The 17,284-nt window shown below is 39.4% G+C and overlaps 1 protein-coding gene across 1 annotated transcript in view; it reads left to right on the forward strand.

Moving 5' to 3' along the window:
* The window catches only part of LOC122802346 (probable ATP-dependent RNA helicase DDX60), a 682,486-nt gene that overhangs the window by 427,473 nt on the left and 237,729 nt on the right, over positions 1 to 17,284 (forward strand). Inside the window, exon 7 of the mRNA XM_044071983.1 lies at positions 12,403 to 12,545. Within this exon, the coding sequence (XP_043927918.1) occupies positions 12,403 to 12,545 (143 nt within the window). The remainder of the gene's footprint in view (positions 1 to 12,402; positions 12,546 to 17,284) is intronic.

The raw sequence follows: 17,284 nt of genomic DNA on the forward strand, positions 1-17,284 counted from the left end.
CCAATATTCAATCCTCTCTAAAAACTAAAATGGAGACCTGTTATAATAAAATCACTAAGTTTGCATCTAATACTACATATTCGTCCCATCACTGTTCCCCACTACACACTTCACATTGAATTGGCTTGAACTCCCGCAATACCTTACTTACTTACAACTAACTATGGCTCACAAAATAATCTATAACCCTTTCAACAGCCCATCTCTCTGCTTCATTCTAACACTATACCATCCAAATAGACCCCTTAAATCTGAAAATCAAACTTTGCTGCTTATGCAAACACCTAAACTCCCTGCTGGCGAAATGTTTTCCTCCTTTTGCATAGCCAAAACTTTGAAACTCACTCCCATCACCACTTAGCTCCACTAATGATGCTAGCTCCTTCATAAAGGCCTTCGCTTACATCTGTCAACTCTATGGCACTATTCATTCTCCAGATCTCAACCTCCCATAACCTGACCCCTCTCATACCAGTAATTCTTACTTAAATTATTATTTCTTTATATAACATACTACAACAGCTATTTACAATTAACTTCAGATTCTCAGCTCTGTCATTTTTTTATTTTATTTTTTTACCTAACATATGTATAGCCCTCTGTATGTATTTTATTTTACTTGTGTACTGCCAGTTCTTCCTGTCACTGTATATTGCTATCATTTTTACACAAAAGTGCTTGTCTATGTAATTATGTCTCTAAAAACTTATTTTTTTTCCTGTTTTAATCTGTTACATTGTTAATATTATTCTGTAAATTCATGTTTTTATTGGAACTTTTGTTCCCAAGCCTCCACTGAAAATGGGCTTATTTTTCCCCAGTGGACTTTCCTGGTAAACAAATGTAAGTGAATAAAATAAATATGTAACAGCATTTTCACTGTGGAATTGCATTTTTAAGATGACTTAACAGTGGCAGGAGCTTTGCATTTTTTGTTATACGTTGCGTGGAAAAGGAAATATGCAAAGGTTGTAGCTGAAGTTGTAATGTGTCTGAGAACTGAGCTGAAGACAAACAAAACTGTGATTAGACCAAGGATATGAAATATCTTTAAAGTGGATGTGTTCCTGTTCTCAGGCAGGAAGTTAGACGGTCATAAAGTGCATGATATTTGCATCTGAAGTGTAAAATGTAACCTCTTGTTTTCCTAAATCAGAAAACTAAAGACCTTAAAAAAGTAAATTAATGTGCTCTTTAAAGAAGCATGGTCAGAACTGAGAAAGCAGTCCTTAGTATTCAAATGAAAACTGACCACATTTGGAGATCTGGATGCTGAAAAAACATGTTTTTCTGTGTTAAAAAAATGAAAAGCTAAAATAGATATCTGGAGCTAAACATACTGAACAAGCAGGCTTGCTTGGATGACTGTAGTAAGCACATCTATGTAACCTGATAAGAAATGTGCATCTGTCTCCATATTTTTATGTTTTACACACGTAGAACAGCTAGGGATAACTTCTTTAAGACAGAGTCAATATGGTTATTTAACTATTGTAGTTTTTCCTTTATAGATTTTCCTTTAAGTATTTCTGATTGTGCAACTGTGTTCTTGTGTTTCTTGTGCTCTTACTACTGCAAATATAACAGCACTGTCTTCTTTTATCTAGGTAAAAAATGTAATTATTTAATTGTATTTCTTTACCACGAAAGTCCAACTATGTTAAAACAAATTCAGCACAATCCCAGGGAAAAAGGCTTAGAAAATCACATTGATAAGACTAAAGTGATGTATCAATCAAATCAAGGCTCTAAATGTTATATTGACAGGAGTATAACACTATTTAAATCAAAATGCACTTGTATCAAAGAAAGGCTTCAGAAAACTACATTGAGCAGACATGTGTAAGGAGCATAAAGGACAAATAAATATTCATGTAATTCAAGGGTATATACATGCAAGCTATAGGCCAATAGTATTTGAATACTTTCATAATGTTAAGGCCCAGTATAAGTTGAAGAGGTAAACATGTGCATATACATTTAGGAAAATTATGTATATGCTGTTTACAATGTAATCTGAAGTAGGAAAGGAGCAGTAAGCTGAGTACAAGCAGTGAATGTGTGTGTGGTTTAACCAGCAATCATTGTTCCTGTCCCAGAGACTTCCCATACTCTGGAACAGGCTACCCAACTATGTCAAGCAAAGTCCTTCATTAGCACTCTTCAAGAAAAATCTTGATGAGTGGATGGGAAATAGGAAATACACCCTGGGGATCACTTCTATGTCTCTGCTCGACAGTGGCACAGGAAAATAACTTTATTGGGTGGCGTAAGCCAGGGAACCTTGCTGGCTAGGCTTAGGTAGGCCCTTGGGCTGATAGCCTAGTACCTACCTATGAACCTATGAACATGTTGTAGAATTCAGTAGTAGTTATAATAAATAATGAAGGTATTGAAAGTCAGCAGTAGTGAAGTATGTAACAGAGAAAGAGCAAATGGGAGAAAGTTAGAAAGAGGTTACAATGAATTTATGAAGTGCTTGTGGAGAACAATGATTGCTGATCAGTTGTTTACATTTTCATGGATGTAAGTGAGATGGCAAAGCTGGCTCCCTTCTAATAACAGATGTAGAGTAATAGTGAGAAGGGAGGCCAGCGTATGATTAGAGTGAAACAATGTGCCAGAAGGCAAACCTTGTGAAATACAAGGGATTTTCAGAGACTAAGAAAAACATGTTTAGACATAAGATAAAATATCTCTATGTAAGGCAGACAGTGTCAGATTGATTAGGAATATACTAACTTTATTATACTAATAACAGCATAGTAAGAAGTAAGGAGGAAAATAAAATAATTTGTATTGGAGAGCAGTGAGTTATCCAAGTGTGGAGACGTACTGACAGATCCAGAAGGTATGAATGTATAATTTTAGGTGTTACTTGACATTTTGTAAGTTATTGGGCTGCCTAAGATTGAAAGGAATACTATTCTTCTTCACTACCTATCTCTGCTCTTACCCACTCCTAACTTACCTTCAGTAGTGAGCATTGCTGATTTTTCTTCTTAATCTGCTCCTGTACTTGTCTCTACCCACTCCGTTCACCCTGTCGGCTCACTCCACTCCCTTACCCCCAATCCCCACCCACCCCGGGGGCCCTACTCTTATACTACTTAACCACACCCCCTCCCCTTGCCACCAATTACAGAGAACTATACCACAGGCCATCATACACCTATTCCCTCCTTCTCTAACCACTCCCTATCTCTCCCACCACACCCTCCACCTCTCACTATCCACACTTAGTACACTTCAGAGCCTACCACACAGCACCTAACAACTAACCCATCCCAATGGATAAACTACACACCCCAGCCCAGTTACAGCTGTTACTCATACTCATACTTCTACCACCTCTAACTGTAGCCTACCTGCTTACCTCCTATGAACACCCATTATGTCCACAACTTCACTACCCCAATAAGCAAACTGCCTCCCCATCACTACCTGTCCTCACTAACCACATAAACATAAAATGTACACCCAGCTATCTACTAGCAAAATATCATAGACTAGTCCACATCAGGCATAACTCTCTAAAAGCCACAAGATCTCTAAACCTTTACAGTAGATTCCCAAATCCTAGATGTGGAATACAACTCCTCTCATTAAAAGATGGGGATATTCACCCAAACCCAGGCCCAACAATTAATACAACCACACAGCTCCTCAACCCCAATCCCTCTACTAATCATTCCCTTGCCAAACCTTCAAACTCACTCTTTATAGCACACCTCAATATACGTAGCATAAATAACAAAGTTGCACACCTCCATGCTCTCTTGGAAGCGTAGTCCTTTGACATTCTATGTTTAACAGAAACTTGGTTAAAACATGTAACTAAAGACAATGGAGTAATCCCACCCAGATATAATATCGTGAGACTTGAAAGTACAGCCAAGAAGGGTGGGGGGATAGCTATCCTATTTAAATCAGGGTTACAAATTACTACCTCTGACTATAAAACCACCTCAAGGCTCTAATGCTGAAATCCTTATTTCCAAACTTCAATTTAACAGTTTCAAATCCATTTATATCATGTTTATCTATCTACCTCCTGGCAATAACGGCACCACCTTAGAAGAAATCCTTTGCTGGCTATCTCAAAACATCCCCCAAGAAACTATAATCCTAGGTGATTTTAATATTGATTGTTAGTGCTACAGCACTAACCACCCTACCACCCATATTAACCTATTTGTTTTTTCTCAAACCATTACCTCCCCTACCAGAATAAACAAGCCTAATAAAAAAGAAAGTACCTTAGATTGGATTCTCATAAATAATCATTTCCAGACATATGAAGTAGGGACCCTCCCTGATGATGTAAGTGACCACTCACCTACGTACATTATCAGGCATAAGACCAATTTACCCAACCCAACTACATTCAGGACAATTCAGACCAAAAAAAACCTTTAACCCTGATATCTTCCAAAGTGAACTTAGAGCATGTGACTGGTCTCCCACAAAATACCTCCCACTTGAAGAAGCTGTTAAATAATTTAATTCTAAATTCCTAGCCATACTAGACCACCATCCATCAACCCATTCTGTCAGAATTACGACTTCATCTGTCCCATGGCTTTCAAAAGAAACCAAGCAAAAAAATCCATCTTAGAAATAAATACTGGGCTAAATGGCGAATGGCTAAAAACCCTGTAGATCAACAAAACTTTAGACAGCTGAGAAATGACACAAAAAAGCTATACTGTCTGATAAAAGAAACTTCTACCTACAATTCCAGCAAACTTACCATAATAAACCACAAAAATTCTGGACAAGTATTAACCAACTACTACACCCAGGTCAATCCATTATGCCAAGCCCACAAGGCACAGACCTGGAAAATCCCAAGCAAACTGCCAATGCCTTCAATACCTTTTTCACAGAGGCTATTCAAACACTTGCCAATCAGCTGTCACCTCATAGCTTAACTCTACCCACCTCTAATACTACCCAACCTCCTCAATTTCTCTTCCAACCAGTCCCAACAGCATATATTCTTACCCTTCACCAAAAACTGAAACCATCCTCTCCCTCAGCCGACCAACTACCCGCAGAATATCTACAAAAAGCCATAGTCTATCCCATTTCCATCCTGATTAATAGAACCATCAGTGAAGGACACATCCCAAAGATCTGGAAAATCTCCCACATTATCCCCCTTCATAAAGGTGGAAATGCTACTGAATTCTCTAACTACCGTCACATAGTCTTACTTTCTCCTTTGGCAAAAATTATGGAAAAATGCATCCATAGGCAATTACTTGACCACCTAATCCAAAATAACTTACTTTCCAAGTGTCAACATGGATTCAGGCCTTTCCACAGCACTACCACTGCCCTCCTTTCTTTTACTGACTGTATTAACAAAAAACATAACAATAATATGCTTTCCTCTGCACTCTTCATTGATCTGTCCAAGGCATTTAATATGGTAAAGCACCAGATACTTATAAATATCCTGAAATCACTGTCACTAGATGCACTCAGTATAAAATGGTTCCAATCCTACAATCCTACTTAGATAATAGACAACAGACTGTGCTATGGCATAATAATCTATCTTCCCACCTCCCTGTTAACCTTGGTGTCCCTTAAGGATCCATATTAGGACCCCTCCTTTTCTCAAGTTTTATCTATAACCTTCACTTAGTAATCCCCCAAGCTACTTGTATACAATACGCAGATGATTTAACACTTATATGCTCAGTCACATCTACATCTGAACTTCAGTCCCTTACCCAAAAGGTGCTTAATACAGTAGAACAAGGGTCTACACAGCTCTGCCTCCTCTTGAACTGCAAAAAAATAAAACTCCTACTCTTTACTCCTACTCGGAAGTCCTCACCAATAGATTTAACAGTATTATCAAACAATGGTACTCTCATATCTCTAGACCCAACTACCAAACTACTAGGAATAACCATAGACAACAACCTTAACTTTGACACCCATATCAACAATACACTAAAAACTGTTAATAGAAAACTAGGCTCTCTCTACAAGATCAAACCCTCCCTTTCTCCAGCAGCTAGGATAACTATTGCTCACACTCATCTAATCTCTACACTCCTCTATGCCTCACCCATATAAAATAATCTATCAAAGAGTAACCTCAACAAAATGGAAAACTCCTACAATAACATTGCCAGATTTGCCACAGGCAACCCATTTAGAACCCACCATTGTCATAATCTAAAACAGCTAGGATGGCTTGAGCTACAAAATCAGCTTAAATTCCACCAACTAACCATTGCCCACAAGACCCTTTACCAACCTTTCATTACTCCAATACTATCTACCCTCATCATCCTCTATAATAATCTTAAAACCTTACGTTCATCACATAAACATCTAGTAGATATTTCTAAATCTCACAACATGGCTCGTGACTCTCTGTTCTCTAATGCTGTCGGAAAATCCTGGAACCTTCTTCCCAGTGAACTTTCATCACTGTCCTCTATATCACTCTTCAAAAACAAACTGAAACTTTTCCTCAGAGCACACTGGTTATGTCCCTGTACTAAACTTGACTAATTAACTGTCTCTTCTTACTAGGTTCTGCTTACCCTCTACTTCTCAGTACCAAGTCCTATTTTCCTTAATAACCATGACACCTTTACCTTCTAGATAATGTTACTGATATCTACTGTGGATACTTACCGTAATACATATGTGGTAATTTTTTAAAAGTTATACAATGAGCTGCCTTCTTTATTAAATTCTGTATTGTACCTGCATTGTTATGAAATGTGAGTTCTCGGAGCTTATCTCCCCAGGCCTCTACTGAAAATGGACATATATCCAGTTAGACTAGCCCAGCCAAAAAATGTAAAATAAAATAAACAAAATGTGTGGGTGAACACACAGCTTAGGTATAAAGTGTCCCCAGAGGAATTATGATATTTTAGTCCCTAAGTTTTTATTATCTCAGGGGAAGGCATTATTCAGCACAGTAGGTTGGCAAGCTGTAGTGTACATTTCTAAGGCTAGATCACTTGAGCATATTACCAGGGTGGTATTATTTTTTGTAATTTATATTTTACAAAATAATTTGAGGTATGCACTGTGTTGCCATGAAGAAAGCTGTGGGGAGTTGGAGAATTCCAACAACTTTCCCTGAGAGCTCTATGCATCTGAGTTAAAATCATAACTTGCTTGAAAGGCAGTTGAAATACAGAGAGAGGGAGAGAGATTGATGAGAAAGAGGCCTGGGGAACCAAGGCAAAGGCTTGGCTATGTATGTGATGTATTTATTTCTAGTCTAGCTATGTATGTTGAAAGCCTATATCCAGAGCAGTCATGCAGATTCTCATTATATTGTTGGGGCAGGTTGTATTTGGTGAGTTGTTTATTGAATCAGATTTGTGTGCACTTTTCTTTACTTTAACTTGTTGGATATGAGTAGTGTGCCTCAAGAAACCTTCCTATTGATAGCCATCAGACCCTTTTAGGGTGGAGCAGCAGGTCCAAGCATCATAGCCCTGTGTCTCACATACCTGATTGGTACACTGTTTGAGAATGGTGGGTTTCTAACCCCATCAGTGCCAGACAGACAGGCTGTGGCGTATTAAGATAGTAGACCATCAGTCACACCCAATATAGGTGCAAGGTTCTATTCTCCTAATTTATGTAATTAAAACCAACCCATACACATTTAGTGTAGCATTTCTCAGTTGCATATAGCCCTGGAGTGTTGTAGTTTACAGCATGGTGTATGGAGTGCTCTAGCTACACAGTAGGCTAAGACCACTTACAGTGTCTTACTACATTGCAGAGCTGTCATGAAATACAGACAGCATTAACATGCCTTTCTGTTGTGATCAAGCCATATCCAATGGGGCACAGTGTTCTTGCATGGTTGGAACTGGTCTGGCGTAGGGTGTTTACTTATGAGCTCAGGGACAAGGGATGATTGGTCAATTCCAGTGTTTCTGTTTTACTTTCATTGGTACTTAAACACCGCATTTTCATGGTTTTGCTCTTGTTTCTGCATTGCGCACCACCGCTGTGCTGTTTTAACCATTTGTGAGGTATCTCAGCTGCATTTTCCCTTACCAGCACTCCTGTGTAAGGGAGACTCTCCCTTGCAGCTACTGTATTGATTTTATCCAGCTCTACTCACATCTGTAGGTACTCTCCTCAGATAGTACCCACTCTACTATCCCTGATCTCTCTTCCACAGATTCTGACAACCACGGATGGACAATTTCCTATACTTTCTCCTGCTAGTCTGGTTGATATGGGCATCCTGAGACAATATAGCAACTACCTAATGAACACAGATAGCCTTCTACTACTACCTAGGAACACAATATGTGAGAGATGCAATTACATTAAGAATATAGAATCCTTGCTGTCTCAGTCACAGGCCAGTACATCTATCACTGAGAAGGTAGTCTGCTCAAATACCACAAACACACACACACACATGTAAAACACACTCCCACATATGAGGAGGTTCTCAACAAAAACATACCTAAACAAAAGAGACCTCTGAGGCAAAAACACACAAGCACATCATAAGCCACAACACCAAACACCACATGGCCTGTAAGGCCCAGCTACAAACCCAACATACTAGTCATAGGAGACTCTATTGTGTGACACACAGATGTGCCCCTCACCAGGCAAGACAAGGAGAAAGTCACTGTAAGTTGCTTGTCAGGTGCTAGAATCCACCATATAATGCACGCACTCAAGTCTCTCAACAACAGGTACTGTTATGATTCTGTCATAGTCCATGTTGGTGTGAATGACTTGAGATGTACCTCTCTGGACAACATGAAGAGAGACATGATTGAGCTCACTGAATATGTGTCCCAGGCAGGTAAGTCCCTAGCCTTAATGATGCCAGAATGATGCCTCAATCAAACAGAAAATGATTGACTTTAACAACTGGCTTAGTTTCTGGTGTCATTCCAAGGGGATCTAGTACCTGACAGCCTGTGAGAACATGATTGACAGACCATGATGCTTTGCCAGAAATGGCCTTCTTCTGCCTCTCATATAGTGCCTTTTTAGGCAAAGTCATGAGGACAAAATGACAAATGTGAAAAATTCTTCTAAACAAAATTTGAAGGTCATGCTCCTAAAGTCTATGAGTCTTAACATGAAACTGCACTCATTGCAACCATTCCTCTCCCTGGAAGATGCTGACATTTGTGCAGTCACTGAAACCTGGTTCAAAGCTGTGGAGAGCACCCCAGCCTTACCAGGTTACTTGTCCTACCATACATTCAGACCCCAAACTGAGGGCTACAAAGCCAAAGGAGGTGGAGTTTCAATATTTATCAAAGACATACGTACCTCCAGGCTGGTCACACCGTATGATGCACAGGAGATACTCTAGGTGAAGTTAAGTGCTGACAAAACACCTATTCAAATTATAGCTAGCTACAGACCCCCAACCATGACTTAGGATGCCCACTCCACCTATCTGGACTTACTTGAATCCATCCAGATTCAATCCTCTATTTTGATCCTGGGTGACTTTAACTACCCAATCATAGAGTGGAAGACCTATTCTATCCCAAATACGAATACCCAGAGAATCCTCGATTTCGTCAATGCCAATGAATTAGATCAGTTGGCCAACACCCCAAAAGAGGTGAAATATCCTGGACCTGGTACTAACCAACATGAGTAACCACTGTAGCACCCCTACAGTGTCATCCTCCTTGGTAAGATCCGACCATAGAGCAATCACTTTTGAAGTCACCATCTGCCCTGACCACCCCTCCCCCTTGCTAGAGTCAAATGAAAAAAATTTTCCAAAGCTGACTACAACCTCCTGAGAGCAGGTATAAGCAGCTTCACAGCCACCATCACTTCAGTTGGAACTAGCACTAATCTCCAAGCCTACACCAAAAAACTATATTAACACCTACATAGCTGCATGGACTCCGCAGTACCTGGCAAAACCAAATCATCTTCCTCAAGGAAGAGTAAACCTGTGTGGCGGACAGCAGCAATAAACAAACTCTATAATAAAGGGAAAAAAATTGCTGTCCAGGACCAAGAAGGAGCGGGTGCCAAGTTAGAAGCAGTCTCTCCTTTGTCTGAACAAGCAAATAAGGTCTTCAGTGAAACCCTCTAAGGCTACCTTTAAGTCCAAATTAGCCACACCCACTAAGGACAATCACAAGGCCTTCTTCACATGCATCCACAATCTGAAAGGTAACACCCAAATCTGTTGCGAATTGGTGGTCAAGAATACCACATACACAAATACCTTAGATATAGCCAACCTACTGTCAAACAGGTTCAGTGTAAACTTCAACCCCCTGTCCCCCATCAGTAAACCAGGACATCCCCAGCACTCCCCCCCCCCCGGTCATCACCAGGGAGCAGGTCTTTAATGCCCTCTCAAAGGCAAAAAATACAGCCTCCATGGGGCCCAACAACATCCCTGGCTGCATCCTATATGACCTCAGGCAGGAGGTCTCCGCACCATTAGGCACCCTATTCAAGCAAAACCTGAGCACGAGCTTCATCCCAGCCAAATGGAGGACACCCACTGTCATCCCTTTACACAAAGGTGGAGCATCCACCGACCCAGGCAATTATAGGCCCATCAGCCTAACTAGCCTGATCTACAAGGCCATAGAATGCGTTATCATGGACCTTATAAACAATGACATTGGCAGTCTCCAAATGCTTGAGCCCATACAGTTTAGATTTGTCAGAGGGAGGTCATGCCTGTTAAACTTGGTCGACTTCTTCAAAACAGTCACCAAAGCCATGGACAAGGTGAAGACAGTGCCCACCGCCTACCTTGAGATAGCTAAAGCCTTCAACATTATTATCCACTCAGGCATAACAGATAAACTCTCCCAGCTAGGCATCAACCTGTATGTTGCCAGATGGGTAGCTAACTGGCTCACTAATGGAACCCACTCAGTCAAAATAGGGGAAACCACCTCTAGTAGTAGACCTGTAACAAGTGGCGTACCCCAAGGATCGGTCTTGAGGCCTCTACTGTTTGGGATATATTTTTCTGAGGTACAAGCCAAAACCAGTGGTTTGTGGTTGATGACGTTTGCAGAAGATTGAAAGCTGGGCACTGTCCTAAATTCCCCCTAGTGATGTGAACATCCTCCAAGAAGGCCTTACCCAAACTAATGACTGGTGCCAGAAGCATGGCTTCAAACTGAATGCCAAGAAATGCATCATTATCCCCTATGGGAAAATGGCATCTCCACTAATTATCACATTCATAACAACATGATAAGCATGCAATCAGTCCTGAGGGCTTGGGGACCCAGGTTGTTAGCAGCCTGACCTTTGACCACCATGTTGCCTCCACTGTACAGAAGGCTTTCTACATGGCCCACCTCAATTGTAAGGGTATTTCATCCAGGAAAAATGAGCTCATAACATTCCTGTACTCCTCCCTTATCAGACCCATTATCAAGTAAAATGCCTCCTTCGGTATGTACCTTGCCAAACACATGCAGCAGCTGGAGAGACCACAGAGGTTCCTGAGCAGGAAAATCCAGGGTCTCAAACACCTATCAAACACCTATCCTATACAGATAGGCTAAAAGCCCTGTCCTTGTATTCAGTCTCATACAGACTGCTCAGAGGCGACCTGTGTCTGGCATACAAGGCCATCTGAGACACAGCCGTGATGGAGTTGCTGCATATCCGTAAGTCAAACTCCACTCATGCAACCTGCACACAAGGCCTCAACCTGGTCCGTGACATTAATATAACTTGTTGGCAGGACAGATTTGTGTCCCAAAGACTTCCCCATTTGTAGAACAGACTTCCTCTCCATGTCAACCAGAGTACCTCACTAGCCTTCTTTAATAGGAACCTGGACAACTGTATGGGAAACAGAAAATACACCCCTGGGATCCCACCTGTGTTCCTGCTGGACAGGGGAAACAGGTGCTGACTTTGTGGGAACATGGGCAAAATTCTTGGCTAAGTTTATCAGGGGCTCTGGGCCAGTAGCCTAGTATTGTCCTATGAACCTATGAATCCCATGTTTAGAATGTGATTACTTACCCATTATAATCTTTGCTTGAAGATATGATAATTTCTTTTTCTTGCTTGCATTGTCATGCTTCTGAATAATACGTTTTTAAAACAGGTGATATATCCAGGCTACAGACTAAGGCTATTCACTCTGTAATAGTTAATGATAGTATGGAATGTGAATTCTGATTGTGTAGCATTAACAAACTGCTTCACAGGCATTTACGAAAGGGTCAGGGAATCATTTTCAAAGCTCCTACATTGTTTACAGATGTGCATTTAAAGACAGAAGGTATGCAAGGTGCTACAAGCTTCTACAGATGATTATGTAAATTGTCTAATGACAAAATGTATCTGAGAACTGAGAAGAAGCATATTGCAATTGTTAAGTAAATGGTTCTTATATGTTATCAGCATTTTCAGGTGTAGAGCATTGGGAATCCAGTTTTGCATCACGTCTAATGGCCTGTAATAAGGAAATAGAAGCAATATCGCCTTTTGCAGCACTTTCTGGAAACACCAACAATGATCTACTAGATTCTTGCAAAGTTGATAGTGTAAGTATAAGTGCATGTGTAGCATTTTACATAGCACACACCAAAAAATGCTTTTCTGGTTCAGCACACCATTTGTTTAATATCAGAATAATAGTGATACCGCAACACTCTTACCACCAATAATTATTTCTTGCATCCGCTCAGATTCAGGTTCCTTAAGTTGCCAGCTGTGCCCTCCAGTTTTATCACTTGCTAGCAACTGGAAGAGGTTCATCATCTACACTTTGTTATTATACCTTATGAGGTTCAAAATAGTTTAGCCCATCTTCAATTTTTCAGTGTACCTACACTAAGATTCTTAAGTTTATTTGAGTAGGACTACTCTCCTTTGCTGTCTTTGTTTTTGTTGATAGGTAACTTGTTGTACCATCTGTTTTTACTGCATCAATGTTCCTCAGAGTTGCTTGTAACTTTACTTGTGATGCCTCACCCGTTTTGCATATGTGAAATTAAAACGAAACCAAACAAAGAAACCAAAAAAGCTGTGAACGACAGAAGACAGTCAAAGGAGAATTTTTATTTTAAAGCGCTTTTCGTCAGCACATATGAGCACATATTTATTACCACCTTCAGCACAACAAGTACTCTGTGTTCATTTATATTGAAGAAAAATTGGGACTTGTTTAAAACACAACCTGAATTATATGAAAAATTAGGGGACCATCCTACGATAGTTTACAGGAAAGGGTTTAACATCAAAACCCTGTTAGAAAAGCATGACATGCCTACAGTGAGATGTCCTGGTATGTATAAATGCCAGAACTGTAACTATTGTAAATATGTCCACGAGGGCAATTAGTTTAGCCTGAATGGTCAAAAATTTAAGTTAAGGAACAAATTTGATTGTAACACTACCTTTATCACCTATTTATCCAGGTGTACATCCTGCCTAGCATTTTATATCGGTAAAACCGAAAGAAGATTACGTGAAAGGATGTACGAACACCTGTATGCTATTAGAAAAGTGAAACTGGAAAATGCACTTGCAAAACACACGGCGGCCTATCCAGACCATGGTTTTAGATTTATGGTAATTGACCATGTAAAAATTGACCCAAGAGGGGGCCCTAGAAACTTGAAACTGGAGGAATTGGAATTGAAATGGCAGGTGAAATTGAATGCATATAGCTTCCCAGGACTAAATGAGTCTTGTTCGATAGGAAGTTTATTAAAACTGAACAGTTTGAAGAGATGAAGGCCTTGTCACTTCATACTCTTTATGGTTTTATGTTCTTGTGTACAACATTATGAAGTTTTGTTATTTTTAGTCAACTTTATTATAAATTTATTAATTATGATATTTGTGATATTAGGTATGTCTAACCCACTATATATAATACAATCTACTAAAACTTTAGATTAAGTATATGTGTTACTTAGGAACCACATATACTTTTTAAGTATTTTATATTATGGTATACCATGCATACAATTATTTTATGTCCCTATTGGAAGCTGTGCATACTATTAACATGTTGGATCTAATATTTGGAATCTAAATATGGTGTTTATAGTATGGACAACATTAGAACAAAAATATGGAAATACACAATATGTATGTTTTGAAAACATTATTTTTCTTTCTAAATATATTATTACTATTATATTTACTTATTTATATATACAATTATACTAAATATAAACATTTACACATCTTTTTAAATTACTTTTTATAAATTGTGTTTAATTATGAACACTTTTTATGTAATCTAGAATACCTTTGGGGCTTTTGACTCGCTAACATCACATATAATGACTTATGTAAGCTTCGGATCAGGAGCTAACAGTACATTATAGCTAGATTTATTATTTGTTGAAATTTTATTACTATTGTAATGCCAAATAACAACTTATTTAAATGTTTCAACATTATTACATCGATCTTGCATCAATAAGTTGATTTGATTCATGCATTCGCTGCTGTTTATATGCTTATAGAGATTAGATGTTTGCCACCATTTACGGTTCTTGGGACTTTAAATGTTTAAACCCCTTTTTTAAAATTGTATTAATGGAGTTAATTGCATGATGTAGGTTGATTATTGAGCCTTTTTAACGGTTATGTTGTCAGTGGCTCTGTTTCTGAAGAAAGTCAGCTCATATGTGCTGACGAAAAGCGCTTTAAAATAAACATTCTCCTTTGACTGTCTTCTGTCGTTCACGGCTTTTTTGGTTTCTTCGTTTTGCATACATGACAGATTATCTCACATTTGGCTAGAAGCAGATCGGATGATCCACCCACAATTTGACTAGCACTGCATACTGCACCCTCGTATTTGTGTGCACTTACTTCCCATAGCTGTGCAGGATCACCACAGGTCCCTTTTATTTTAAACAGCCAATTTTGATGAAATTGTGAAGGAACTGTAACAACAGCAGTATATTAAAAAGCACACCAATCCTGAATGCACTAGAAAGTACACTGAGATGTCCCTGAAATGAAAGCAGATAATGTTACAGTCAGTTAAATGAATGAATACACTGTATGACTAGTTTTGTAAATCAGCGTATATTATCTGCGTAGTTTCATTTGTGACATTTCATGTTAGTCTGATGTATTTTATAAACTGTCAAAATCCATAAGTCTAACATCAGGTACCTTTCTAGGTCAGATTCCAGTTCAGATATCACAATTTGTTCTCTTAAACTAGTTTTCTCTAAAACTTCATTGTTTGTTCATATGTATACCCTTCTGCAGCATACAGTGGGACTTCATGTTTCATAATGCCTTACCTGAGAAACTGTTAGAGGTCCTTTCTTCAATCGAAGTTGCAGTATTCCAAACTGTTGGTTTATCTCACCTGGGCACCAGACTGGGGTACCAAAGCCAAAACCTTCCATAAGCCCACTGGTGTACGTGTACATAAGCAGACGTATGAGGGCAAATCTCAGACTATCTCGCCACCAGTCCAGATGTAGATCTTGCATGCATTGGTCTGTTCTAAGCATGGCATTAGTACTTTTGGCCTTCACTGATAAGTATCCTGTTGGGGAACCTTTCTTGATTTTTCTCAATTGCATTGGCGTTTATTGCTCTATTAGATGTCAGGAAGGGAAAGTGGGGAAAAGTGTGATTGTGGTACATAGATTCCCTTCAAGGATGTCCACTCTCAGTGCCACTTCTGTTCAGGTGTAGAACATGATGATTAGAATTGTACCATCTGTCAATCCTTCATTCCTAAAACCTTATGAAAGAGATTTTCCTCCTTCATCTCCTACTTGGAAACCCAGCATTTTAAGCACCTTGCCCAAGCAAAGATGGTGGAATCTTCCACTCTTGACATCTCACCTGGTCTAAATAAAAAGGTTAAGAGGCCCAAGCCTGATATTATAACTACCCAGTCAGACTTGGATGTACCCACATAGGTCTTGAAACTAGTGGTATACCCAGTGCCTTCTCAGATGCCAGTTACTGTGACCCTGTTGGAGGCAAGTATGGCATCCGAAGTTCATGCATCCAAAATAATTGATGCAATAAGATATATTGAGAAAGGGGACCCCTGTATTATTCTATCTGAAGGACCCAAAGGTACCCTGCATATTTTTGTTAGAGAGGAAGTACGAGCAGTCTCTTGCTGAGGTACATCAGGGGTTGAAACCTCAGATTCTAGTGAAAATGGATGTCATACCTACAAAGGAAATACAAAAAGCCAAAATCATTTTCTGTCCTCAGACGTCCAAGATAAAGGAGTTGATGGAATTTTCACATTGCACTTTTAAGGAGATAAAGGCACTTAAGCCATCATCCTTTGCCATTCCTGCTCCTTCTACTGCTATTACTGATATGCTTCAAAAGAGACCATTAGAATCATCTTCTGAGGATGAGGAGGCAGACTAAGTTTCTGATGAGCACTCCTTGGTCTGCCGTTCTCAGATTCCCACTAAAGGTCAAGTGGCTGTTGATGATGAAGACTTTGTTTCTTCTGACTCTCCTGGTAAAGAAACTTCATTTGGAGGAATCATTTCTGATATGATGAAAGCTTTTGGGAATCTAGGCAAATTTCTGATTTGAAGTAAAAATATTGTAATCTTTTGGAAGAAGGCATTCCTGCTCATGTATTTCCAGTTTTGGAGGATTTGCTCAGTGCCGTTACATGCACTTCCACTGCTTCTGACTCTCAACCACCAGCCCCAAAAATGCCTGCTAGATTTTATAAAATGCCTGAAGACTTAAAGTTTCTGTACAAAAATCCAATGGCAGACCCTTCTGTGTTTCCCATACCTACAGAGAAACCCTCTAAACTCCTTCCCTGGAATAAAGACTGTAAAGTAATGGACAGATTGGAAAAGAAGGTATAAACCTCTTCTACTCTAACTATTCTGAGGAACTTAAAACCTTGTCTTCTATGGAAGGATCAGGCAGTAAGCAACAGGCCATGTCTATGGTGGCTCAGGCCTTTCAAGCTGGACATAGCAAAAAATGCAACTGTGGTGCAAGGGATGCTTCTTCAAGAGTATTTGCTATGGGTTCTGTAATCAGGAGGTGTGCGCGGCTACACTCTCAGCCCCTCCATGAGGACATTAAAGCCAAGCTTTTACACTTTCGTTTGAGTAAGGATATTTTATTGATCATGATGTTTAAAACCATACAAGAACAAGAGAAAATCATAAAGGATTGCAGATATTTTTTTTCTTAAGTTCCCAAATACCAAGGAAACTACCAACCAAATCCCACTTCCTTTACTCACAGGGAGTCTGGACCTCCTTATTAGGCAAAGAAAATGTCTAGTAAAGAATTC

This window comes from Protopterus annectens, chromosome 5.part0 (genome assembly GCF_019279795.1).
Source record: "Protopterus annectens isolate FY-2018-M chromosome 5.part0, PAN1.0, whole genome shotgun sequence".
Classification (NCBI taxonomy): domain Eukaryota; kingdom Metazoa; phylum Chordata; order Ceratodontiformes; family Protopteridae; genus Protopterus; species Protopterus annectens.